The sequence below is a fragment of the Hyperoodon ampullatus genome (genome assembly GCF_949752795.1).
Source record: "Hyperoodon ampullatus genome assembly, chromosome: 2".
NCBI lineage: Eukaryota > Metazoa > Chordata > Mammalia > Artiodactyla > Ziphiidae > Hyperoodon > Hyperoodon ampullatus.
Genome location: NC_136915.1, coordinates 22,905,602 through 22,933,401, shown reverse-complemented (window position 1 = coordinate 22,933,401; position 27,800 = coordinate 22,905,602). Strand labels below are relative to the sequence as shown.

Below are 27,800 nucleotides of genomic sequence, written 5' to 3'. Positions count from 1 at the left end.
AGTCATTTAGCTTATATAGAATGATTTCTTAGGATTTCCCCCTTAGGGGAAAATATATTGATGGGAAGAAAATATCATCTATAAATTATAAAATCTGTTTCATTTAGGTGTTGGGTTTAGAAAGTAAACAAGAGTCCTTTAGTTTACCTGGGGGGAAGAGTACTGTAGAAAAGAAAATCTCCCTGGATAGTGATGAATCTGATCCCTAGCTCAGCCACTGACTCTGAGGAAAGAAAGGGCACTGGATGAGGAATTGGAGACCACAGTTGTCATTTTGACTATCTACCTTTAACACCATGACTGTGGACAAATTACGCTAACTCTTCTTTGTCCCAAGTTCTTCTGAAAGCTAGCAGTAGCTGTTCCTTATATCTAATTTACCTCAGTCTCTTCTAGACTTTCTTCTAAGCAGAGTACCCTTGGGGAAAGGGATAAAAATTCCCTATGATTTTGACCAGTCCTCTCAAGTTTCTGCTGCATTTGTTCACCTGCACTATTCTTTTTCTTTTCTTTTTTTTTAAAATTTATTTATTTATTTATTTATTTTTGGCTGTGTTGGGTCTTCGTTGCCGTGCGCGGGCTTTTCTCTAGTTGTGAGCGGGGCTACTCTTCATTGCAGTGTGCGGGCTTCTCATTGCGGTGGCTTCTCTTGTTGCAGAGCACGGGCTCTAGGTGCACGGGCTTCAGTAGTTGTGGCTCACAGGCTCTAGAGCACATGCTCAGTAGTTGTGGCACATGGGCTTAGGTGCTCTGCGGCATGTGGGATCTTCCGGACCAGGGCTCGAACCCATGTCCCCCACATTGGCAGGTGGATTCCTTAACCACTGCGCCACCAGGGAAGTCCCACCTGCACTATTCTTAATGGAGGTTTTCCTAATAACTTTCCCTCTAGAGGACTTTGTCGCCAATGGGATAGGTAGTCAGATAGTGTGGTCTACCTGATGGTGAGCCTTTATGGTGTGTGTGACTGCGGTAGAAACCATGTATAAGTATGCTTATGATGAGCAAAAGAGAGGAGTTCAAGAGCAGTACCTCACAATTTCACCTACATTGTCAACCTGAAAAAATGTCACTGTGACAAATACTAGTCACTGAGGATTTTATTAAAACCCTGGTGGAATCTGTGATAGAAGGGTGTGAAAAAAACCCAAATTTCTTGTCCTGAGACAGGCAGCCTAAGTAGCTTATGAAGTAAATTTTTCCCTGGCCAGAATAATATTGAATATTTTCCGAATTTTTCCAGGCTCATGGGTGAAATCATTAAATGCCAGAACATGGTGTTTGTTGAAGCAACTCCAAGCACTTTAGAATTTGGAGAACTACATCAGTTTCTCAGAGTAATTGTGTTGCGCCAGGAAAGGCATAATTTGGGGCAAGTGACAGTAAATATCACAGTGTAGGACTTAACACGTGGATTTACAGAGTTCTTGTTGTTTCTACTGTGTCAGTAGGTCACACTGCAGGTGAGTTATTTTTCAGCTGCCAGAGAAGATGGACTGGAGTGATTTGGTTTAGGTTCTGATTTCACTGGTATCATTAGTATGAACCAGTGCATTGTGTTGTATCCTTCTAGGACTTCAGTAGGAATAGTTGAAGACTCAAGTTGAAACAAAAATGTGTGAACTGTTTTATTTCTAATCAAGTCTAAATTAAGGTATGGCATGCAAAAGAGCAAAACCAGTATATAGTATTTATTTCCTTTGCCAATGTTCTTTATCTCCTTATAGATCTGTTTACTTAGGACAGAATATATTTTCAGTTTCATTTAGGCGTTTTCATAATATCTTTTAACACTTTCAATCTTATAGCTTCAAGCACAAATGCCAGCCTGATATCCACTTCATCTACTATTGCCAATATTCCGGCAGCAGCAGTTTCCAGCATCTCAAACCAGGTACGGTGCTGCTTTTGTTCCTCCTGTTGATATGGTTCATCTAGCTAGCTCTTCCTCTCTTCTTTCCATTATCAGTTTGCCAATCTAAGAAACAACCATTATGGACTGTGGAGAGACCTTTTTCTGGATGCCCTCAGGACTGAGACCTTGGATGGTTTCTCAGGCTACTACCCAGTTTCTCTCATTCCATTGCTAAGACTATGAATGATATGATTATATCTGCTCCTTTATCTACTGTGTGTGTGTCTGTCTCTTACCCTGCTGCCACAAGAATGTAAGCTCCGTGAGGGTAGGGATTTATTTTTCTATTTTGTTCAGTTATTTGTTCTGAGAGTTCAGAAAAATGCCTAGTACTCACATTGAAGGCACATAATAAATGTTTGTGGAAATATTACTTTGACTTTTTTTTACTTAGCCACTCATTTCTTTGTGAATTGGTTTGGTCTTGATCACTATTCTACTAACTCTGTATGTTTAGATCACTGGTAACATCTTCAGTGTTTTAGGGTTTTTTTGGTTCTGTTGTTATGTTTTTATTTGCTGTTTTCTCTGCAGCAATTAGTATTATCAACCACTGCCTCCATGGATCTTTTTTTGTGGCTGCAGTTAACATGGCTATTCTGGTTCAGTTTTTATGTTTTGACTGTTTTTGCATTTGTTCATTCTTTTAGTCCACAAGTATTTATCGAGTTCCTGCTGTGTACCTGGAATTCTTCAGGGTAACATCTCTCTCCCTTTGCATATCCTGTCTTCTGTCATGGACAGTCTCTATTTAGTTTTCCACATGTTTATTATTTCATCCCCAGGAATGTTTAACCACATTCACAATGTCCATTTACTTCTTCCAAAATGAAGATTCTAGTCCTGACCTCATGATATCTACAGGCTTCCTGCTGATTGATGGGCTTTTTTTTTTTAATATCCTAAGTTGACCATATCTAAAACCAGCCTTTCATTCCACCCTTTCTTCCGTTTCCCTGTCCTCCAAAAGTAATACCACTTTTTCCTATGGCTTCTCAATTCTTGTCAGTTACACTATTTTTTAATATACCTAGGCCTAAAACCAGTCCAGTCATCATCAATTTTTTTTTTCCTTACCCAGCCCTAATCCAGCCATTTCTGGAATTCTTTCCTGCTTTTTCTTTTTCTTTTTTATTTTTTGGCTGTGTCACATGGCATATAGAATCTTAGTTCCCTGACCATGGATCTAACCTGTGCCCCCTACAGTGGAAGCGTGGAGTCTTAACCACTGGACTGCCAGGGAAGTCCCTGCTTTTTCATTTTTGCTGTCATTTCCCATGGTTTAGCTTTTTCCTCTTTAATCGTGAGTTAACTATTCATCTCATCTTTAATTTTTCACCGTGCCTGTACATTTTCTAAAACACTATCTGATTAATTTTCTTTAAGTGCCACATTTTATCCTGTCACTCACCTGCTCAGAATCTTTTCATATTTTTGTTTATTTGAATTTGATGATCCCCATTTCCTGCTCCCACACAAACTATACACCACTGCCTAAAGAATCCAATCCAATCCTTAACCAGTCATTCAGGCCTACAGAGATTCTTCGTTTCATCCAGACTCAACATCTCTGGCCCCTTAATAAAACCTTTCCAGGGCCTGTTCATTTTCCTATCCCCTGTGCTTCTTTGTCTCAGAAAGCTCTCTGTCACAGTCTGCAGTGATAGTTGTCTTCCTCTGTATTTTACTCATTTGACATACAGTTTATTGCTAATTTGTTGGAAATGGTTTTTGGTCTTCTATCCTGCTAGATTTTTAACTCCCATGTACCAACACATACACACACACACTCACACTGTAAATTATATTTGGCTTATGGTAGATGCTCAGTGTTCTTTAAAAATAATTGGTCTGATCAGTTAGCTTCTTCCTACTTGTCACCAATATCAGTTATCAGTGGAATTTTTTTAAGGTGTGTATTTGAGCTGTGCATCATACCCATTTTTTACAGCTTTTTAAAGGTGTAATTGACATACAGTAAATTGCACAGATTTAAATTGTATGATTGATAAGTTTTGTCATGTATGTGCCCGTGAAACTACCAAAAGTTCCCTTCAAATATTTTAAAGAAACTTTATTTTTAAAGAAAACTTGATTATTTAAAAAAAGAGAGGGGACTGCCCTGGTGATCAGTGGTTAAGACTCCATGCTCCCAACGCAGGGAGCCCAGGTTGGATTCCTGGTCAGGGAACTAGATCCCGCATGCTGCAGCTAAAGATCCAGCATGCCACAACTAAGGCCCTGCACAGCCAAATAAATAAATAAATAAATATTTTTAAAGAGAGAGAGAGAGAGAGATACTCAGTTTTTAAACTGGGAAACTTTAATGTAGGATATTCGCTTTTTTTGTTCAAGCTCATCTGTCCTTAAAAGCACTATCATGTAGTGCAGTGTTTTATAAACTTCTTAAAGAGTAGACTCTTTCCTTCAAAAATTCTATGCAGAAATTTTTGCAGAAATTCTGTACATAAAGTAGAAAAAAAAAAGGCTGGTATAGTAGAAAAGGGACATCGTGTGTACAGTGCATGGGACACTTTGCTCTCAGCCTTAACCTCATTCCAAAGACAGTCCCTGAGGCGTGTCCTCTTGACTCTTAGGTTTCCACAGAATGCATTTTGAAAATCATTGGTTTAGGTGGAAGACTATATAGGTTAGGTAAATAAGAAGTCGGGTTAATGTTTTAGGGAAATAATTATGAAAAAGAGGGACATGAAAGTCTCTTGTGTTGAAATTAATGTTATGCTCTGGCTAAGTGGCTTATTTTCCTCCCGTATTCCCTTTGACCTACAGGACTATCCCACCTATACTATCCTTGGTCAAAGTCAGTACCAGGCTTGCTACCCCAGCTCCAGCTTTGGAGTCACAGGCCAGACTAACAGTGATGCTGAGAGTACCACCTTAGCAGCAGCCACATACCAGACGGAGAAGCCTAGTGTCATGGTACCTGCTCCTGCAGCACAGAGACTTTCCTCTGGTAAGCTCTACATTTGGCTTAAGGGCATTTCATCCAACAGGTGATGGTGAAGATTATTTTGTTCTGGTCTAAGTCACTGTTACCATGCTATTAGCCTTCCTTCTCAGGTGAGGAGTATTTAAACACTGTAACCAGACAACGATGAGTCATTGGCAGACTGAATATAATACCTGATGCTGTGAACAGAAAAGTACCAAGAATGAAAAGACTTTATTTATGACTCCCACTCCACCCTCCCTGTAGCTATAATATGCTTGTCATAGAGAACTTCAGAATCTTAGCACATTTTATAAAAGCTGGAGGACTCCAGTTTCAGTCTGTGCCTAACTGGCTTCTGGTTAGGCCTCAGAACAGTGTAGTTCTTAACTTTTTCTGTGTCATGGATCCCTTTAAGATTCTGAAGAAAGGTATGGTTCTTTTTCCCCAAAGAAATACATAAAATTTAACCTACAAATAACCTACAAATAACCTCTAGCTTTGAAATGGATCAATGAATTATGATGTCCAGATTAAAAAATCCTGACATAGGGCTTCCCTGGTGGCGCAGTGGTTGAGAATCTGCCTGCTAATGCAGGGGACACGGGTTTGAGCCCTGGTCTGGGAGGATCCCACATGCCGCGGAGCAACTAGGCCCATGAGCCACAACTACTGAGCCTGCGCGTCTGGAGCCTGTGCTCCACAACAAGAGAGGCCGCGATAGTGAGAGGCCCGCGCACCGCGATGAAGAGTGGCCCCCACTTGCCACAACTAGAGAAAGCCCTCGCACAGAAACGAAGACCCAACACAGCCAAAATAAATAAATAAATAAATTTAAAAACCCAAAGGACTAGTCTTTAAAAAAAAAAAAAAATCCTGACATAAAGACTTTATGCACACATTCAGTAAACATATGCACATACTTTTTATCCCTATTTTTCATGAAAATTTGGTGGTTCACTGTCACATCATGTAACTTGGGGAAGGACTGTTTATCACTAACACTGATGCATTTTTAAAAACAGTGGTCTGGGCTTCCCTGGTGGCGCAGTGGTTGAGAGTCCGCCTGCCGATGCATGGGGACATGGGTTCGTGACCCGGTCCGGGAAGATCCCACATGCTGCGGAGCCGCTGGGCCCGTGAGCCATGGCCGCTGAGCCTGCGCGTCCGGAGCCTGTGCTCCGCAACGGGAGAGGCCACAACAGTGTAAGGCCCGCGTACCGCAAAAAAAAAAACAGAAACAAAAAACAGTGGTCTACATCAACTAATGCAGTTTTCTGTGCATCTTGCCTCTACTGGTCTTCTAGATAAATGGACAAATGGTTGCTGCTTCGAACCTACATAACTTTGAAATCATTACATGTGTTGATGCCTTAGTTTTGAATTCATTTCTCTAAATATCTTTGTTCTTCATAACAATTTAAACTTTTTAATAATGGAGAGTTTCAAACAGTGGCAGAAGTTGTCAGAATGGTATAATGAACCCTTATATATCTGTCATCCAACTTGAGCAATTAACAACTCATAGGCAATCTTGTTTCAACTATACTTCATCCAATTCCCTCCTCAAATTCCAGGTATCATATTTATTTATAATGCTTGATAACATAACCACAATGCCATTATCCCATCTAAAATATTCAACAATAATTCCTTAATAACATAAAATACCAAAGCATATTCATATTTCTAGTTTTCTCATAAATGTTAGGAGTTTTGTTTTTCTTTTTACAGTTTGTTTAAAATAAGATCCAAGTAAGGTCCATACATTGTGATTGGTGGATATTTTGTTTTAACCTATAAATTCCCCTGTCTCTTTTTATTTCCGATTGTAATTTATTTGTTGAAGAAACAATCAATAGGTTGTTTGTCCCATACCATTTCTCAGTCTAAATTTCACCAGTTATAACCTTAGAGGGTAGTTTACCACAGCCCACTGCCTTCTGTATTTTATTTAAAGTGGTAAGTGGATCTAGAGCAGTGGTTTTTCAGCTAGAGGTGGTTCTGTGCCCCCTGCCTCCACCCCCAGGCCCCCACATCCAGGGATATTTGGCAATGTATGGACACATTTTTGGTTGTCACACTGGGAAGGGGGTGCTGCTGGCATCTAGTGGGTAGAGGCCAAGAATGCTGCTTAACCAAACATCCTACAATGCACAGGACGTCCCTTCCCAACAAAAATTATCTGGTCCAAAAAGGTCAATTGTGCCAAGTTGAGAAACCCTGATCTAGAAGCTTGATCAGGTTCAGGTTTAATTTTTTTTTTTGGCAAAATGACTTTATAGATGTGTTCTTCCATTGGGAGGCAGGCATATAAATTCTAGTTATAACTCTCTTCATGATGTTTGGTCTGCATTTCCAAATTGCTTAAGTAAAGTTTGGTTTTCCAGCCTTTATCCCTGCAACATGATTCTTAAGGACAGAGAACCTGCTGACCATTCTGCTCTGGTTCTTATAGCCTGTGACTACACTGGCAATACCGGTGTCTCACTTTTCCTTTCCAGGAGACCCTTCTACAAGCCCACCTTTGACCCAGACTACACCAAGTAAAGATGCTGATGACCAGTCCAGGAAAAACATGACTGGCAAGAACCGGGGCAAGAGGAAAGCTGATGCCAGCTCTTCCCAGGACAGTGAATTAGAAGTATGGGAAGAAACTCATTTGAGTTGCAACCTTTTTTTTTTTTTCTCATTTCTTAAATTTATCAAATATATATCTGAAACTCATGAGATTATGTGGTTCTATATTGTATAACCTATAATTCCTGAGCAAGAGAAAATGAATTGGCCAAGTGAAAAGAGAAATGTAAAAACACATTACTCTATGCCCATATCTTACCATATCACTTTCAGATCCTTTTCACCAAGAGCATTGAAAAAGCTTTTTTGAATTTAGGTAGCCAGGTCACTTTTTAAGGGAAAGAACAAACTGTTTTCTGTATTCCAGAGGAGAACAGAAAGAATAATGCATCATATTCAGAAAGCAAAAGGTGTCACAAGTAATATACTGTTCTCCATTTAAAAACCTCCAAGTAAAATGAGAGAACTAAAGTGCTTTAGGCCAAGTTTCTGTGAAACATGCAACCAGATCTGGTAACTTATTAATGAGATTGGCTCTCACTTATTCTGTAGTTTAAACACTATAGGAATTTATTATGGGCATACATTTGGCTTCATTATTAAAAGACTAGAAAGTCATACAAAATTCTAATAATGGAGTTTTGATATTAATCCTTTTGTTTTCTTTCTTCAATTTTTCTATAATGTGATCATTTAATAAGAGGGAAAAGCCATATTTAAAAATGAGTCCATTGACAGGTGTTCAGAAGACATAGGTAAATTGAGGCTATGTTTGAAACCTCTCTTCCCTTTTGTTACTGGGGGCGGCGGGGAGGGCAGGAGGAGGAAGAAAGAAAATCTAAAGACCTGATATATTTCTTGGAAAAAACGGAGAACTCACTCATTTTTTAAATTGTGGTAAGGTATATATAATATAAAATTTACCATTTTTTAAGTGTGCAATTTTAAGTACATTCACAGTGTTGTTTGTTACTGCTATCTGTTTCCAGAAGTTTTTCATGATCGCAAACAAAAACTCTGCACCCATTAAGCAATAATTCCCTATTCTCCCCTCCTATTAGTCCCTGGTAACCTCTGTTCTACTTTCTGTCACTATAAATTTGCCTATTCTAGATAGTTCATATAAGTGGAATCATACAAATCTATCCTTTTGTGTCAGGCTTACTTCACTTAGCATAATGTTTTCAAGGTTCATCCATGCTGTAGCATATATCAGAACTTCATTCCTTTTTATGGCTGAATAATTCCATTGTGTATATATATCACATTTTGTTTATCCATTTTCATCTGTGATGAACACTTGGGGTTTTTTCACCTTTGAGCTATTGTGAATAATGCTGCTATAACACTGCTGTACAGGTATCTCTTTGAGTCCCTCTTTTCAATTATTTGAAAAAGTATAAACCTAGGAGTAGAATTGCGGGATCATATGGTAGTTCTATGTTCGGCTTTTTGAGGAGCCACCAAAATGTTTTCCAAATGACTACACCATTTTACATTCCTACCAGCAATGTACCAGGGTTCCAGTTATTTCCCATTTTTTGCATAATCCATCCTAATGGGTGTGAAGTGGTGTCTCATTGTGGTTTTGATTTGCATTTCCTTAATGATTAATAATGTTGAATATCGTTTCATGTGTGTATTGGCCATTTGTCTGTTTTATTTGAAGTAATGTCCAGATCCTTTGCCCATTTTTAAATTGGGTTGTTTGTTTTTTTGTTGTTGAATGTTAGGAATTCTTTATATATTCTAGATATTAATCCCCTATCAGATATATGACATGCAGATATTTTCTATGGATTGTGTTTTCACTCTTGATAGTATCCTTTGATGCTTAAAAGTTTTAAATTTTGATAAAGTTCTACTTTTCTTTTATTGCTTGTGCTTTTGGTGTTATATTTAAGGAAACAAGATTATGAAGATATTCACCTGTGTTTTCTTCTAAGCATTTTATTGTTCGGCTCTTAAATTTAGGTCTTTGATCCATATTGAGTTAATTTTTGTACATAGTGTGAAGTAGGGATCTAATTTCATTTTTTTGCACATGGATATTCAGTTTTCCCAGGACCTTGTTTTGAAAACAGTTTCCTTTCCCCATTGAATGGTCTTGGTATCCTTGGCAAAAAAAAAAAAAAAAAAAAAAATCAATTGAGTATATATATATACATATACATATATATATATATATATATATATATATATAAGCATTTATTTCTGGGCTCTTTCATCTATTCCATTGGTCTGTATATCTGTCCTTATGCTAGTACCACACTGTCTTGATTACTGTGGCTTTGTAGTAAGTTTTGAAATTAGGAAGTGTGAGTCTTCCAACTTTGTTCTTTTTCAAGATTATTTTGGCTCTTCAGGGTCCCTTGAGATTTCATACAAATTTTAGGATGAGTTTTTCTGTTTCTTTAAAAAACACTGTTGGGATTTTGATAGGGATTGCATTGTATTTGTAGATCACATTGGGTAGTATTGTCATCTTAACAATATTAAGTCTTATATTCATGAACATGGAATGTCTTTACATTTATTTAGGTGTGTCCTCTTTGATTTCCTTCAGTGATGTTTTATAGTTTTCAGTGTACAAGTCCTGAACTGTTAGTTAAATTCATTCCTAAATATTTTATTATTTTTGATGCTGTTGTATTTTAAATTCCTCTTAGAATTATTCATTGCAAGCTTATAGAAATACAGCTGATTTCTGAATTCATTTATTAGCTCTCAACAATTTTTTGTGGATTCTTAAGGGTTTTCTATGTATAAGATCATGTCATCTGTGAACAGAGGTAATTTTACTTCTTCCTTTCCAGTTTGGGTACTTTTTTTCCCCTTTCCTTGCCAGTTTATTCTGGCTAGAATTTCCAGTACCATTTGAATAGAAGTGGTGAAAACAGGCATACTTCTCTTATTCCTAATCTCAGGGGTAACGCTTTCAATTTCCCACCATTGAGTATGATATTAGCTGTAGGTTTTTCATATACGTCCTTTATCGTAGTGAGGAAGTTGTTAGTTTATTGAGTGTTTTTATCATGAAAGTGTGTTGAATTTTGTCAAATGCTTTTTCTGCATCAATTGAGATGACCATGTGGGTTTTTTCCTCTATTCTGTTAATGCAGTATGAACCATTCTTGCATTCTGGGAACAAATCACACTTGGTCATGATTTATAATTCTTTAAATATGCTGCTGAATATTGTTTGCCACTATTTTGTTGAGGTTTTTGCATCACTCTTCATAGGAGAATTGGTCTGCAGTTTTCTGGCAGTGTCTTTGTTTTCAGTATCAGGGTAATGCTGGCTTCATAGAGTGAGTTAGGAAGTGTTCCCTCCTCTTCAATTTTTTTGGAAGATCTTAATGATTGGTGTTAATTCTTTAAGTGTTTGGTAGAATTCAGCAGTGAAGCCATCTGGTCCTGGGCTTTTCTTTCTTGGGATGTTTTTTTATTATTGATTCAACCTCCTCCAGTTAAAGATCTGTTCAGATTTTCTGTTTCTTTTTGAGTCAGTTTTGGCACATTGTGAATTTCTAGGAATTTGTTCATTTCATCTAGATTATTTGTTGGTGTATAACTCTTCATAGTATTTCCTTATGATCCTTTTTATTTCTGTAAAATTGGTAATAATGTCCCACTTTTATTTCTGATTTTAGTAACTTATGTCTTCTCTCTTTTTTCTTAGCCAGTCTAGCTAAAAGTTGTCAATTTTGTAGATCTCTTCAAAGAACCGACTTCTGGTTTTGTTGATTTTCTCTATTTTTTTCCTACCCTCTGCTTTATCTATCTCTTCTAACCTTTATTATTTCCTTCCTTTTACTGGCTTTTTCTGGCAACTTAAATTGTGCAGTTTGGTTTTTGATTGAGATCTTCTTTTTTAAGGTACACATTTGGAGCTATAAATTCCCTTCTTAACATTGTTTTCACAGCATCCCATAAATTTCGGTATGTTGTTTTTGGTTTTCATTCATCTCAAGGTATTTTCTAATTTCACTTATTTCTTTTTTATCCATTGGTTGCTTAAGATTATTGTTTAATTTTCACAGATGTGTGAATTTTCCAGTTTTCCTTCTGTTATTGATTTCTTGTCTCATTCCATTACGATTAAAAAAGATGCTCACTCATTTTTTAAAATATTTTCCTCACTCAGCGGGTATTTCTGTGGGACTTAGATGAAACCATCATCATCTTCCACTCCCTTCTTACTGGATCCTATGCCCAGAAGTATGGAAAGGTAATTTGAGTCTTTCTTCCTTTGTTGTAACTGTCCCTCTCCTGACTATGTGTGCAGGTAACCAAAATCACTGTCTCTGTTATCTCCATCTTACCCTGTTGACCTTTCACCTTTCACATAAAACTTCACCTGATGGCTTATACCAGGCAGACTACATGGTCAGGCAGAGCTGATGAGACTAGACCTGGGACCAGTACTGAAAGCTGAAGTTGTTGGAGAGCGGTATTTTGCAAAGACTAAGTATGGGACTGAGGCTCAAAACAGAGTGGAGTCTCAGGATTATCTACTCCAAAGACTAGTCTGTTATCCCTATGTCACATATAACAGCCCAAACTGAGCATTCCATTTAGCTGAGAATATACCATATCTGTACATTTAAAATATAAAATATCTTTCTAAAATAGATTATATACCCTCTTAGGAACTTCCCTGGTGGTCCAGTGGGTAAGACTCCACGCTCCCAATGCAGGGGGCCCGGGTTCAATCCCTGGTTGGGGAACTAGATCCTGCACGCCTGCCGCAACTGAAGAGTCTGCATGCCGCAACTAAGAGCCGGCACAGTCTAAATCAATTAATTAATCTTTTTTAAAAACCTTAAAATAAAATAAGATAGATTATATACCTTCTTAAATGAAATACACCAAGCAGAATTTAACTTTAGTCATCAGTATTAACATCAGTTTTGATAGAGGGATGAGCTGTTTTTGAGGTAGTGGCTGTATATTTCTGTACTAAATTACCTCCAGGCTCCTATTTTTTAGTTTCTATGAATAAATTTTATAAAAATATCAGCCTCCTTTGCTTTCCTACTTTTACTGCTCCTAATTATTTCTTATTGTCACCAATGTTTCTGTTAGAAGTACTTTCCCATAGGCTTTTAGTATCTAGACTGGCAAGCTGACATAAGCTCATATACTATATAACAAGTCTGGTAATGAGAATATATAAAATAAGAGCATACTGCCTCTAAGGGAAGGTCTGATAGTTCATTTTAAAGCTACGTGCATTGGTTTTCCTGCAAATATTTCTTTACTGATTTCCTGGTTGTTGAGATTATCAGATTACTGACTTCTGGTGTTGTACTGTGAGGTAGCGGGGGACGATAATGGGTGTTATAAGAGCAATATTTCAGTGATAGAATTTCTCCTGAAACGGAATTTCTCCAAAAAATAAGTGTTTTTTTTTAAGTGCGTTGTTTTCTAGAAACTAAAGTCCTGAAGTCCTGAAATGTTTAACTTTGCACAATCCCAGATTCTATAACTGTGAATGAAATTGCGTCAGTAGTAGTGAGAAGCACTGTTGTGAGCCAGTGTTGTTTTTGCCTTGACCCAAACTATTTTGAAACATTTAAAGATAAGAACCAATGCTGTGAGGGCCAAGTCAAGCAAATTATTCTCTTATTGTCTTTCAGGACCCAACAGTAGTGATTGGCTCAGGTTTAACAATGGAAGAAATGATTTTTGAAGTGGCTGACACACATCTATTTTTCAATGACTTAGAGGTAAGCATTTTAAATTGTTTCTGCACTTCAGTGAAGCACTTTGTTCAATAACTATTTATTGAGCCTGTGCTTTTTGTATTTAGAGGAAATGTGGTTAGACAGGGTAGGTATGGAGAGACCAGCTCAGCACTTGGGTGTCCATAGTCTTGAAGAAATAGTGCCTTGGTTAGGTCACCACAGTCTTAGTTCTGGGCTTCAGTTTTATTGGCTCAAAAACTTGATTTTTGTTAGCCTATTTGGAAGTGATCTAGCTCTAGGGGCAGTGCCACCCCATCAGGCAAAACACTGATATATAAACCAACATTCCAGTTTATTCAGCTATATTAAATAACATATAGAAGGTGGCTTTGATTATTTGTACTCTTGAATGTTTTTCAGTTTTACCTTCTTAAAAGATAGCCTCTTGATTTGTCAGATCTGTAGATGGCTACTGTAACTCATTGTATTTTATACGTGCTTATTGTCCATGTATAGGTTAGCCTTGATGTCAGATCATTTTATAGTTAGGTGGAGGGAAACCAGAAAACACTGAGAGCTTCTTGGTTAATTTTTTTGGTTTTGACATTTGAGTTCATCTTTGAGGTGAACATCGTGTAGTGGAAACAGCACAGGACTAGGAATCAGGAGACCAGACTGCGAGTATCAAGTTAGGAAAGTTATCTCCCCATTCTGGGCCTCCGTTAAGCTGTTACCGTACACAACAAACTAGTAACAGTTGTTCTATCTCAGGATGGGAATGTGTTGCTGGAACACAGAGGTGGGAAGGAGCAGACTTGTCATTTAATGTCCTTTTGAATTTTGAACTGTGTACTACATATATTACCTAGTTTTTTAAATAGTGAAAGTTTTAAAGTAAATAAAATTTTAAAGTAAAATGAACATGAAGTAATCCTCTTTCTTTTAAAATACAGTCTAGTTCTACTCAACAGACAATTCTCCAACAAATTAAATAAATAGGGCTCTAAACTCCCAAAACTTTTGGGTAAGCTCCACAGTGCTTTAATCTTCCCTCAACTTCACATGTTGATAAGTTGGGACATTATAGTTTTATTCAGCAAACATTTATTGAAAACCTACTATGTGCCAGTAATTGTTGCCAAATTGTATTTGTAATGATTTTCTAGACATAGTCCTCACTCAGGACTGAAAGTTCTGTGAAGAATTTGACCTGAATGTGTTCCTGCCCCCCAGGTCAGTGGTTCTCAACTTTAGGGGGCATAAGAATCACCTGGGGAGCTTGTTAAAAATGAAGATTCTAGGACTTCACTCACAGAAATTCTGTTCAAAAATATGCATTTTTAAAAATCTTCCCCAGAGGATTCTGATGCAGGTGGACATCACGGCACCACCCTAGGTGGTGTCAGAGGAATGAATCTGTCAGTTAGGCAGTGGGTGGTGTTTTATGTCAGTAGTAGTGTGGGCTTAGAGGAAAGAACCTTGGATTCAGATTAGAAGACCCAGGCTCCTTCTAGTTTCTTTCTACCACTCACTAGTTTTCTGACCTTGGGCAAATCGTTTTACCTCACTTTTAGAATATGAGGAGATTGACTTAGATGACCTCTTCTAATTCCTAAGTTTGAATTTACAAATTTCTGTTTCAGTCATTCTCAGTTTTGATACCACACGCACTCTACCAGCATCTGTTTCATCTACAAAAATGTATCGAGTACATGCTATATAAGGGCACTGAACTAGACTAGAGGGGTACAAAGGAGATGTAAGGCATGGTCGTGCCATAAGAGGCCTACAATGTAATAGGACTTACAGTCTAGTGTAGGACATAGGCACACCTGACAGAGTAAGGGAGCTTGTGTTTATACCCATGGACTGTTGGAAAAATGAACTATTGCGATAAGAGCATAACTGAGGGTTGGGATGGTTAAGGAAGATTTCATGAAGACTGAGGAATGTAAATTAGGCCTTAAAAGAAGTTGAACAGCAAGGCGGGTGAGAGTAATCCTCCACACATAAGAGACCATAAGGTATTCCATCACCTCACCATTGTTTGTGGTATTTTTACAATATATTGTGGTGGTAATAGCACTTCTACTCCCTGGACTGAAATAATGTGTGGTTTTGTCTTTTAACAGGAGTGTGACCAGGTGCATGTGGAAGATGTGGCTTCTGATGACAATGGCCAAGACTTGAGGTGATAAAAACAATGATGTCTTAAACATCAGTACACCTGTTAGGCACAAGACACTGTCTAGGTTCAGAGGAGAACAAAGATGAATAAGACATAGCCCTAAAAGAGCTCACAATCTATTAGAGGAGATAGAAACAAACATAGTTAACGATGGCATGTAGTGTGAGAAGGTGACAATAGAAAATGTGACGGAACACAGAATAGAAAGTAATTCTGATGGGTGTGGGGAGCAGGTGGTGCCAACATTGGAGTGGCCTTCTCAGCACAGTAGAATTTAAGTATGACCTTGATGAATGGGTAGCATGATGGAATGAGAAAAAAGCATTCCAAAGTAAAGGATATACTAGTTTCTCTTTGGCCAGGTTTTCAGTCGGGAAAAGTGTGCTTCCAGATTGATTGGTTTTAGATACAAATAAGCATCAGGGATTTCACCAAGGAAGTTAATTGTGGGGGGTCTGATGGTGTCAGGAGTGACCCTATGGAAGACAATCTTAAACATTAATATCACAGTGAACGCTAAACGAAGGAGGTCTCAGTGGCAAAATGCTTGCTCGGTCACCTCCTTCCTCTCCTGGCTACTGCCTTCTAGCTCAGTAGTCTTAGCTAAGAATAATCCAAAAATTTATCTACCTTACATTTAAAGAGCTTTAGAAAAAAAGTTGTCACATCTTTTCATGTTAATTTGTTTTAATGTTTATCCCTTTTCATAGGCAAAAAGTTTTTCCATGTGTCTACCCTAAAATTGTTTCCTCTGTGAATTCTCAAATCTAGAGCAGAACTGGACATATCACTTAGTAAGGACGTAACCCTTTGGTGCCGAGAAGGATAGAAAGGTTTCACTTCTGGGGCAGATTCAGTCGTGTATGCTTTGTCTTCCACAGCCTTGGAGGGCACCAGTCTTAAGAGATTTTACTCACCTTAGGAAAAAGCCTGGTCTGAAGCAGTTTACAATCCACTCTGAACCCTAGTATTTTTTTTCTCTTATGCATATGGCTAACTAGTAATTACCTATCTTATGTCTTGGCAGCTTTATTTTCTTAAATATAGAATTTCACGCTGAACTCTATTTTGACTTCTGATTGAACCAAGTTGTCTCTAATTCTGTCAGTCATTTGGAAATCTTGACTTAGGAAGTATTAATCCCTCCCAACCTGTTTAACTGTAATAGTTGTCTATTGCTGTGTAACAAATTACCCCCAAATTTAGTAGCTTAAAACAGTTACCATTTATCATCTCATAGTTTCTGTAGGTCAGGAACTTGAAAGTGACTTAGCTGGGTAGTTCTGAATCAGGGTCTCTGAGATTGAAGTCAAGATAGCTGAAGCTAAAATCATCTGAAGGCTTGGTTGGAGCTGGAGGACCTGCTTCCATGTGTGGCTCATAGGAGGAGGCCTCAGTCCTCACTATGTGCCTCTTCATGGGGCAGCTTGAGTGTTCTCCTGTGACAGCTGACTTCTTTTAGAGCAGGTGCTGTAAGAGAAGCCTGGTCTCTAAAGTCCAACACCATCACTTCCACCACATTCTGTTTACGTTCAAATACAGTCCATACCTACAGGGAGCAAAGTTAGAGAGAGGAGTATTAAAGAATTTGTGGACATATTTTATAGCCACTGCAGTGACCCATGAACTTATTAAACCAGCCAACAGATCACTGAAGGAAAACATTCCCATTTTCTAACTATTATTAGAATTTGGGGTTAGCTCCTTCCATTATTTTTTCACGTTTCTCCTTTTTACATAGTTGCAATCGTGTGTGTGTGTGTGTGTGTGTGTGTGTGTGTGTACACAAAAGTTTTGTATTCTGGGTTTTTTTCACTGTAAGGTATTTTCTGTCATTAATGAAAAGATGGTCTGTCTGAAGCCAACCTCTAGGGGGTGCTGGTGCTTGAATTAGTCTTGCCTCGCTTGCTCTCCCTTTCCATCCTTTCTTTGATAGAAGTAATAGGGGTGAGATGGAGGACTGATGAAAAGATAGACTCTGACATACAGAGATTAAGAAAGAAGATTCTCAAAGCCTTGCTGTCAGATGCCAGGAATAGGACAGAGAATCAATCCCAGGTGGCATTCAACCAAAAACTCCATGCAGTATAGATTTTAATTTTCATCATCCTCTCTCTCTACAGCAACTACAGTTTCTCAACAGATGGTTTCAGTGGCTCAGGAGGTAGTGGCAGCCATGGTTCCTCTGTGGGCGTCCAGGGAGGTGTGGACTGGATGAGGAAACTGGCTTTCCGTTACCGAAAAGTGAGAGAAATCTATGATAAGCATAAAAGCAATGTGGCTGGTAAGTGTGGCATACAACCAGCTAATTTTCTGTTTTGCTCTGATTTTCTGTTTTCTTTTCCAGGGTTTCCTTAGGGCTCCCTGACTTATCAGTTTGTGCCACAGTAACATTTTAACTCTGTATTTAAAAAACAGGTTTGATTGAAACCCTCTGGGGAGGAAGCTCTGCATTTCTCATGGACTTCTCTTGGTATAACTTTGCAAAATTTTCTTGTTCTTTTTAGGTAGATGCCTTTTTTAAAGGAAATATGTTCCATAGATTATGTTTGCTGGCATGTGTTTTTTTCTGGGGTCATAACTACTGTCAGTAATATTTAATAGGTTGCTATATTTTTGAACAGATTTACATAGCCATCAGGACAAGTCAGGTAGAACTAGCAACGAGGTTTATAGTGGATGGAAAACTAGGTCCAGGATGATAGGTTGGCAGTATCCGTGCATTGTGATTTGAAGGACCTTGGAAATTCTTTCTGCCCAGATATATCTCAAATGTCAGGTGCCATTATGCCTAAAATTCTATTATTTGGAATTAATTAATTAGCCATAGATTGTTCAAATTAGAAGAGACATTAGGGAGCTAATCTAAATCCTTCATTTTGCACTTGAGAAAATTGATGGTCCATCATGAGGGTAACAAGATGGGGTCACATAGCAAATTAGTCACCGTACCGCAACTGGAATCCTGAACTCTTGGTCCACTGCACTTTACATTCATGCAATTCCTTTTTTAGTGATACACCCTTGTGAGAAAATATTGAAAACTGTGAACCATCACCCTCAAACACCTCCATCTGCACAAAATGTTGCGTGAAGTTTCAGGGATTCCATAGACTGCCTAGAAGTATATTACATCAGGTCAAGAGAGCCCTCCTACCTACCATACCACTGCTACAGTGTGGGGCAGAAAGTAAAAATAGGGCTTCAAAGATCAGTTTGGTGCATTCGTGTTACAGTGCTCCAATACCAGAAAAAAAGTCATAGGCATCTGGGCTTTTGGGAATCTAATTTATTTACTTTTTTCAGGTTCCTTTCTTTACTTTTCTTTTTTTTTTCTTCATGATTCAGAGCCAGTACTTTTTATTTTGGTAACCAAGTCTTTTTGCTCTTTCTCTCTCACAGACATTAGCCTTTCTTTTGTTCGTTTTCATATACAACCTAAGTCTCTGGTCCTTTCTCTGCCCAGTGAGTGTCTGGACGTGGTTTCCTGAAGAAAGTGATATATAACCCTCTGTGAGAATCCCCTGAGCCCACCCTGGGGAACATAGTAAAAGTAATATCCACCTGTATTTTGTAAAATATGAATTTAAAAAAGTGCCACATGATATTAGTTAAATATATGACATATGCGTGCTTATGTATATGTCATACATGACGTATAGATACTTGTTTGGTTTTTGTTTTGTTTTATCAGAAATTTTGAGAGTCATCTAGTTCTAGGCTTGCATTGTGAAAAACCATCAGACTGAAAACAAATTATACACAGTTCTACTCATAGAAATGACTTCTGTTTTTATGGAGTGTTGGTAATAGAATGCAGAATTTCTCTTTTTACCTTCACTATGGAAAATTCAGAGCCAGGTTTATTATTTGAATATTGTAGCTCAAGTGTCAGGTAACGTGCTCCCATCAGATGAATTGTTTTTTGTTTTGTGCTTAATCATCTGATCTTAAAGAAGTGTTTTAGTCTCTTATCAGCTGGAGTTGTTTCAGAAGTACAGTACCAATAAATGACATTCAGAAAGCTGGTGATTCAGCCTGGGATCTCAGGTTGATGGGTTCTGAAGGGGGTGAGAGCAGTCACTGTGGGAGCAGTGTATGATAGTGGGAAGATTTCTGAGACCAAAAGCCACTAACTTGCTGTGTATTCTCAGGCAGCCCCCTTTCCTCCGTGGGCCTCGGTTTCTTTAGAAAGAGATTGGAAATGCTGTGGACTCGCCATCTGTAATTTTTCACCCTTTGGTTCTTGATGTCACTTCTAAAGCAGTGCTACTCAAAGTATGGTCCACTGGTCTGCAAATTACGTTACCGGTTGGTGATGAAAGAAAGAGCCTCTGCCAGAACCTAATCACAGTGTTTCTATGAGCTGATTTTGTTGTGATTATGCACCTCCCCCCTCCCCCAGCAAAATATTCTGGTGAAGAAAGTAAAAAAGGCATTTGGAGTAGGCTAGGGTTTTATCAAGGAGAGAGATGTGTTAGCTCAGTAGAATATTTCAGTAACTCACACTATTTCCAAATTGAATTTAGAAGTCACTTTCTCTATGCCAGCAAGGATGTTGTCAAATGATGAATGTGTCTACTTTTATTCCCAAAGGGCTCCTCAGTCCCCAGAGAAAGGAAGCACTGCAGAGACTAAGAGCAGAAATTGAAGTTTTAACAGATTCCTGGTTAGGAACTGCATTGAAGTCCTTACTTCTCATCCAGTCCAGGTATGGAAATAATTCTTTTAGTTTTCGTCCTCTCAGAGAGACGCTTTCTTCCACCCTAGTCCAGGATAGGCCATTCCCTAAAACAGACTGTGGGACAGGGGTGAGAAGAGTTCAGATGATGCAGGGAAGTATTTGGTTAGGTGGGAGGCAAGGTCATTTTACTCTAAAAGCACACCGAAGAGCTTTGAAAGCTTTTTTCTTTTCTCTTACTTTTTGCTCACTAAATTATACTCAGTAACCCAGAATCTCCAGCCCAGAACGTGGGTGGGCCTGGTGACATCAAAGAATACATGTAGGAGCTATATCACAAATATCCTAAGTGTAGGAAGCGCCAGAGAAATGTAGCAAAACCTACTCAGGAAAGCGGGATTCAAAAGAAAAAGAGTACAGGGACTTCCCTGGTGGTGCAGTGGTTAAGAATCTGCCTGCCAATGCAGGGGACATGGGTTCCAACCCTGGTCTGGGAAGATCCCACATGCTGCGGAGCAACCAAGCCCTTGCGCCACAACTACTGAGCCTGCGCTCTGGAGCCCGCGAGCCACAACTACTGAAGCCTGTGCTCCTCAACAAGAGAAGCCACCACAATGAGAAGCCCGCGCACACAAGAATAACCCCCGCTCACTGCAACTAGAGAAAGCCCGCGCATGGCAATGAAGACCCAACGCAGCCAAAAATAAATAACTTGAAAATAGAAAAGAAAAAGGGTGCATTAAGCAGATTAAGGAGATTTGAGCTTGAAGCTTAGAATGGGAAATAAATACATACCCTTATTCGTCCCTCCCTCAAAGCAAGAATTCCGATTCACAGCCTACTAAACAGTAAAACTGATACCAAGGGGTGGATATCTGTGAAGGTAAAGGATTTGTGAAAATAATATGTATTCTGAAATTTCTGTTGCCATTGTGTGATGAGCAGAGAGGACTTCAGTCATATCTCATTCAGATGAAATGGCACTGTTGTAACTGAAAGCCTCATTGTGTTTTCTGGAGTGTGGTATCAGTGCTGTGGGTTGGTGGGGTTTGCTAACAATGCAGTGAGCTAGAATGGTCAGAAGGAAGTGAGTCAAGAATCAAGTTGCTGCTCTGTGTCCACCACAAAAATCTCTGTCCTTTAATTGGGAAAATAAATAAACCTGAGATAATTAAAGCAAAAAGTGAACATTGGCACTGAACAGATACCATGCCGGGCACTTTGAGGTTAATTTTTCACAAGCAGGTCCTACAGAGAAGATCCATTTGAATTCTTGTTCGCAGGTTGGTTTGATTTCACCTTTTTCTTTTCTTTTCCCTCTTTCTCCCTTCCAGAAAGAATTGTGTGAATGTTCTGATCACTACAACCCAACTGGTTCCAGCTCTGGCCAAGGTTCTCCTATATGGGCTAGGAGAAATATTTCCTATTGAAAACATCTACAGTGCTACCAAAATTGGTACGGGTTCAATTCTGTTTCTTGTCACTAGCCTTACAATAATACTTGCTACTTAGGATATGCTTATTATTTACCAGTTCCTCAGTTAGACACTTTATATATACATATATCTATAATCCTCACAGCATTCTTCTCCTGACATTACCGATGGGGCAGTTCAGGCTTATCAGTTATGTAGTTTGCTCAAGACTTCACAGCTAGTAAGTTACATAAACAGGATTCGAATCCAGGTCTGTCAGACTTAAAATTTATCATGCTCTTTTCTTTTATAATATTTGAAAGAACATAATATCTAGTGTAGAAATCCACTATGCCTCATTTCAAATTCCTCTTTCACAGAGAGTGCACTGTAATGTAGTATAATCAAAAAAACACTAGATTAAAAATCAAGGACTAAGATATATACTTTAAAATGGTTAAATCCCTCACACTCGTTAGGATAGCTGCAATAAAAAAAAAACCCAAAAAACAAAATAACAAGTGTTGGCAAGGATGTGGAGAATTTGGAACCCTTGTGCACTTCTGGTGGGATTGTAAAATGGTGCAGCTGCTGTGGAAAACGATATGGCGGTTCCTCAAAAATTAAAAATAGAACTATCACATGATCCAGCAATCCCACTGCTGGGTATATATCCAAAAGAATCCAAAGCAGATATCAAAGAAATATTTGCACACCTATATTCATAGCAGCATTATTCATAGTAGCCAAGAGGTGGAAGCAACCCGACCGTCCATCAAATGAATAGATAAACAAAATGTGGTATATACATACAGTGGGATATTAGTCAACCTTAAAAAGGAAGGAAATCCTGTCATATGCTTACTACATGTATGAACCTTGAAGACATTATGCTAAGTGAAGTAAGCCAATCGCAGAAAGACAAATACTGTATGTTTCCACTCATACACTCTAAGGTACCTAGAGTAGTCAGATTCATAGTAACAGAAAATAGAATGGTAGTTAATAGGAGCTTGGGGAGAGGGGAAATAGGGAGTTGTTGCTTAATGGGTATAGAATTTCAGTTTTGTAAGATGAAAAGTTATGGAGAATTATTGCACAACAGTGTGAGTATACTTAATACTATTGAAATATATATTTTTAAATGGTTAGGATGGTAAATTTTATGTTATGTGTTTTTTTACCATACTTTTTTGAAAAGGAAAAACAAAAAAAACTAAGGACTAGGATAGAGTCCTAACTCCCCCACTTATTAGCTTTTAGGGAAATTACTGTATCTCCTGAGCCTCAGTTTTCTCATATAAGATGAAAAACTACCAGAGAGGTTTTGAAAATCAAATGAGACAGTGTATGTGAAGATATTTTTTATCCCCTAAAAATGTATTCAGTTCTCAGTACATGAAATAGTAAGTACTCGATAAATATTTGCTGAATTGATTAATGAATTGGCACCAGATTTATATAAAACCAACTTGTTCAGCTGAGAAGGCAGCAGAATGTGTCACTCTAATCTTATGTGCTGTACATGGTCCGGGGAAAGAGGGCTATGACAGCTATCTCCTTACCCCTCCAGACCCTTGAGTCTGTGCCTACAGTTCCTACTTCCTATTGCAGCCAAGGAGACAATCCTCATTTGAAGATAAGTTGTAGTTATCTACTAGATTAAAAAATGTCAGGCATTGCCAAGGCACTCAGAATATAGCAGTGACAAAATCCTCTGTCCTCATGGAACTTACCTGCAGTCAGTGGTGCTTGGATAATTGGGTTATCCATACGGGGCAAAAAAGCAGATTCTGTATTCCTTCTTTATTCTATTTGCAAAAATAAATTCCAGGTGGATAAAAATTTTACCATGAAAAGCAAAACGTTAATTTTTAGAAGAGAAAATAGAAGAGTATCTGTATGACCTTAAGGTAGGGAGGGATCTCATTTAAGAGACCCCAAAAATAGTACTTAAAAAAAAAAAAGATCATTTTGATTGTGTGAAGCTTTTAATTTTATATACAGTGAAAGATGACATAAAGTGACAAGACAAATCACAGACTGGGAGAAGATACTTGCAATACATTTACTTGTTGATTAGTATACAGAATCTATAAAGAGCTCCTGCAGATCAATAAGCAACAGACAACATAATTTTAAAAAGTAGGCAAAAACCTTGGAGCAGCCAATTTGCAGAAAAGGTAACCCAAATTGTTTGTAAACATATATGAAAAGTTTTTTAACCTCACCAACTAAGGATCTGCAAATTAAAGAAATGCAAATTAGGGCTTCCCTGGTGGCGCAGTGGTTGAGAGTCCGCCTGCCGATGCAGGGGACACGGGTTCGTGCCCCCGTCCGGGAGGATCCCACATGCTGCGGAGCGGCTGGGCCCATGAGCCATGGCCGCTGGGCCTGCGCGTCTGGAGCCTGTGCTCCGCAGCGGGAGAGGCCACAACAGTGAGAGGCCCACGTACAACAACAACAACAAAAAAAAAAGAAATGCAAATTAAAACATGATGCCTTTCTCGTCTGTTAGATTGACAAAAATTTAAGTCTGACAGTGCCAAACTTTGTCAAGGAAATGAGAACTTACTCTGCTAGTGGGATTGAAAATGGATATAACTTTTTGGAAAACAGTTGGTCAATGTTTAGTAAAGTTTGAGATGTGCATAACCCTATGACCAAGGAATTCTACTTTTAGATATTTATACTTGAGAGCAGGGGTCTCAGACTGTAACCCACGTACCAAATTCTGCCCACTGCCTGTTTTTGGAAAGTTTTATTGAAACAGAGCCATGTCTAATCATTTCCATAGCTGCTTTCACACTACAGTAGCAGAGCTGAATAATTGCAACAGAGATCATATGACCTGCAAAGCTTGAAATATGCCAACTCCTTCCCTTGAGTTTTTTCTCATTTGCACAAGGAGATATGTGCAAGGATTTTTTTTTTGATGCAGCCTTGTTCATAGTAGAAAATAATTAGAAACAGCACATGAACCTGTCTGTGAACAGAAAATAGAATAGTCAAACAATGGAATACTGTATAGCAGCTAAAAGTGAATGAACTGGGGCTTCCCTGGTGGTGCAGTGGTTAAGAATCTGCCTGCCAACGCAGGGGACACGGGATCGAGCCCTGGTCTGGGAAAATCCCACATGCCACAGAGCAGCTAAGCCCGTGCGCCACAACTACTGAAGCCCGCGCATCTAGAGCCCACGCTCCACAACAAGAGAAGCCACTGCAATGAGAGCCTGCGCACCGCACCGAAGAGTAGCCCCCACTCACCGCAACTAGAGAAAGCCTGTGCGCAGCAACGAAGACCCAATGCAGCTAAAAATAAATTAATTAATTTTTTTAAAAAAAGGTGAATGAACTAAAACTACATATATCCCTAAGGATTAGTATTAAAAACAATGCTGAACACAAAAAACACATTACAAATAGTATGTACAGTATATAATTTATATAAAGGTAAAAAATGTTCACAATAATAGCCATACATTGTTTATGGATACACACTCAGGGAGAGAAAAGAGGAGGAAGAATGTCATCAAGTAGGGGTAAATAGAAAACTTCAAATAAATCTGTACGATCTCATTTTTATATTTTTTTATCTAAAGCAACTCTAAAATGTTAAGATTTGATAAAGCTGGGTTGGTAGTAGCTATATAGGCATTTATTTTTTATTGTTCTTTTTTGTATGGTTGAATTATTTCATTACAAGGGCTTTGATGGGGGAGATACATCTGTAACCCCCCTTCAGATTTTGCTACTGCTGCCCCTGCTTTACTATGCATTTTGTAAGAAGTCAGAGCACTCGCTAACCTTCCCACACCTGAAAGGTAGATTTCTGTGGTGCTTGATACCGCATCCTGGCACTCAGAGGCTCATCAAACTAATGGACATGACTTTATTCCTTCTGACAGTAAGTGTGCTTATTTGGTGATCTTCTCATTTCGTCCAGAGCTAATTAGCAGAGCTACAGTGGTACCTGGCACCATGGTAACCACAGTGAGAGGCTTGAGGCTTTCCTTTACAGAACTATGAGATGAGAGCAGGGAGAGGAAATGTTTGTTCGGCTCCTCTGAAATGGTTTCAGAATTACATTTCTCTTAATGGACACTCTGTGACATTAAAGAGAATTCTCAAAATCATTTCTGAAAATGTCAGAAGTCTTTCTTTTCTTAAATTAATTAATTAATTATTTTTGGCTGCATTGGGTCTTCGTTGCTGCGTGCAGGTTTTCTCTAGTTGCAGCGAGTGAGGGCTACTCTTTGTTGCGGAGCATGGGCTCTAGGCGCACGGGCTTCAGTAGTTGTAGCTCATGGGCTCAGTAGTTGTGGCTCACGGGCTTAGTTGCTCTGCGGCATGTGGGATCTTCCCGGTCCAGGGCTCAAACCCGTGTCCCCTGCATTGGCAGGCGTATTCTTAACCACTGCGCCACCAGGGAAGCCCAGAAGTCTTTCTGATAGAGGAAACCCAAGAACCTAATCTCCAAAGGCTTGGTTGGTCTTGCAGTTACAGCTTCTATCGCTTGACGTAAGCTGACTAGTCATTGGTTTTATCCTCCTGAACAGGAAAGCTCATCTCTAGGATTGTTTTGAAAGTACAAAATGGAAGCAGTGTATTTACCAACTGTATTGGAATTATTTTTTCATATGGCTACTTCTTTACCCTGAGCTGTTAATAACTCACTCTTAATCCTTTTAGAGGAAACATTCCTAATTGTATTTCTTCCTTGATCATTGCAGGCCAGGACAATGAAAACATCTCTATGTCCCTGTCTTCTAAATAAGAGACATTCCCTTTGTTGGGTCTTAGGGGAAATTTCTAAAATCCTACCGACTTAAAAGTTTTTTCTATAAATCATAAATTAGACTGTAGGTCTAGCAGAGGTTGGCTTAGGTAAAGACCTAATGGTTGGAATGGAATTAGACAAATAACTCTTTAACACTTAATAAGAACTCATTATTAGTTGAATTATTTAATGTTTAAATTGGGGCTCAAGGCATAGAGTAGAGCCATCCCCTTAATCATTTGTGAAATTAAAATGTATTTACTTAGCAAACATGGATTGAATGCTTGATATGAACATAAGGTGTGACAATGCTATTATAAAATGGTAGCACTGAAAGGGACCTAAGTGCACCTAAGTCAAGCCTTGTATTAAGAGTGGGAGACTGAAGCCCCAAGTGGACTAGTGTCTGGTCCAGGTTTGTTTGAGGTGCCACCTGGGCTAGGCATGTCATAGACTTGCAGTTGCTTAGATGTACCAATCAGGACTTCTGAGTATGGGTGTAAAGATTCTTGTCAGATACGATGTAGTCATCTTAGATTTGTGTATTTCTATATTTGTATATTTATTACAACAGTTTTCCAGCAGATGGCATTCAAGTGCCTTGAGGAAGAGGCGCCTTTTTCTTATTCACACAGGAACACTGGTGCTAAGTAACTGAATCTGGCAAGAAGATAGGATGAGAAAGTTAATGGAGCAGGATATAAAAAGGAAGCAGAGTTAGCGCCTTGCTTAACTGAAGAAGGTGGCAGAAGCAGTTTTAATAAAGCATAAGAGATGGTGAAGGAAGAGCAAGAGAAATAATTTTCTTTTTATTTACTTACGCAAGTACAGTGTCTGCCACAGCAGTATTATGTGTGCATGTTTAGGTGTTGTTTCCAGGTAGGATTTGAATTTTGATACATCGCCATGTTTCTAAGAGCTGTCTGCAGTGGATTTAAATCACCCATTTCCCGAGGTTAATGTCACTGATACAGGATCTCAGTTGCAGTTACACAATATAATAGGAAGTTCCAGATGTGACAAATATTGCTGCCATATTCATTGGTACTCTGAGACTCCTCCCCTCCTGAAAGACATAAGGCCCAGAACTAGGACTGTTTCTGGGAAATGTAGAGTTGGAAGGAAATGGCTGTTTTTTCCTAATTACTAACCGGAAATCAGGGACTTCCACTTCTTTTTCTTACACTAATGGTTTCCCCTCAAAAATCGTCCTTTTGTCAGGCACAATGACCAGAGCCTAGACTCTGGAGTCAGAGGCTCAGAGTCTAGCTACTAGCTTGTTTGTGATCTGGGGCAAGTCACTAATCCTTTGGGTCCATTTCCATCTATCAGAATAGGGGATGGGACCCATCTCACCGGATTATTTTGAGAATTAAGTGAACGAACACTTTGAAACTGCTTTGTATGCTGTAAAGTACAGGAGATGTGGAAGAGGGAGGGAGTGTGCACAGCTCTCATACGGTGTTTATAGAAACATCCCACACTAAGATCTTAGGTACTTCACCCTCAGTGTGAAAGTTAAAATAAGAACCTGGAGAGCACAGTGCCTAGAAAGTCTGTTGTGTGAGTGGCACAATTTCACATTCTTTGTGCAGAGGGCC

At 38.7% G+C, this 27,800-nt stretch overlaps 1 protein-coding gene across 2 annotated transcripts in view; it reads left to right on the top strand.

Moving 5' to 3' along the window:
• EYA3 (EYA transcriptional coactivator and phosphatase 3) overlaps nt 1–27,800 on the top strand; it is a gene marked incomplete at its 5' end in the record, with an annotated part of 100,537 nt that overhangs the window by 70,436 nt on the left and 2,301 nt on the right. Inside the window, 9 exons of one of the 2 annotated variants that reach the window (XM_079697795.1) lie at nt 1,809–1,894; nt 4,706–4,889; nt 7,370–7,509; nt 11,593–11,676; nt 13,088–13,177; nt 15,268–15,326; nt 17,447–17,607; nt 19,920–20,034; nt 21,339–21,460. In XM_079697795.1, the coding sequence (XP_079553921.1) occupies nt 1,809–1,894; nt 4,706–4,889; nt 7,370–7,509; nt 11,593–11,676; nt 13,088–13,177; nt 15,268–15,326; nt 17,447–17,607; nt 19,920–20,034; nt 21,339–21,460 (1,041 nt within the window). The remainder of the gene's footprint in view (nt 1–1,808; nt 1,895–4,705; nt 4,890–7,369; nt 7,510–11,592; nt 11,677–13,087; nt 13,178–15,267; nt 15,327–17,446; nt 17,608–19,919; nt 20,035–21,338; nt 21,461–27,800) is intronic. The other variant, XM_079697796.1, reaches the window with a different exon arrangement.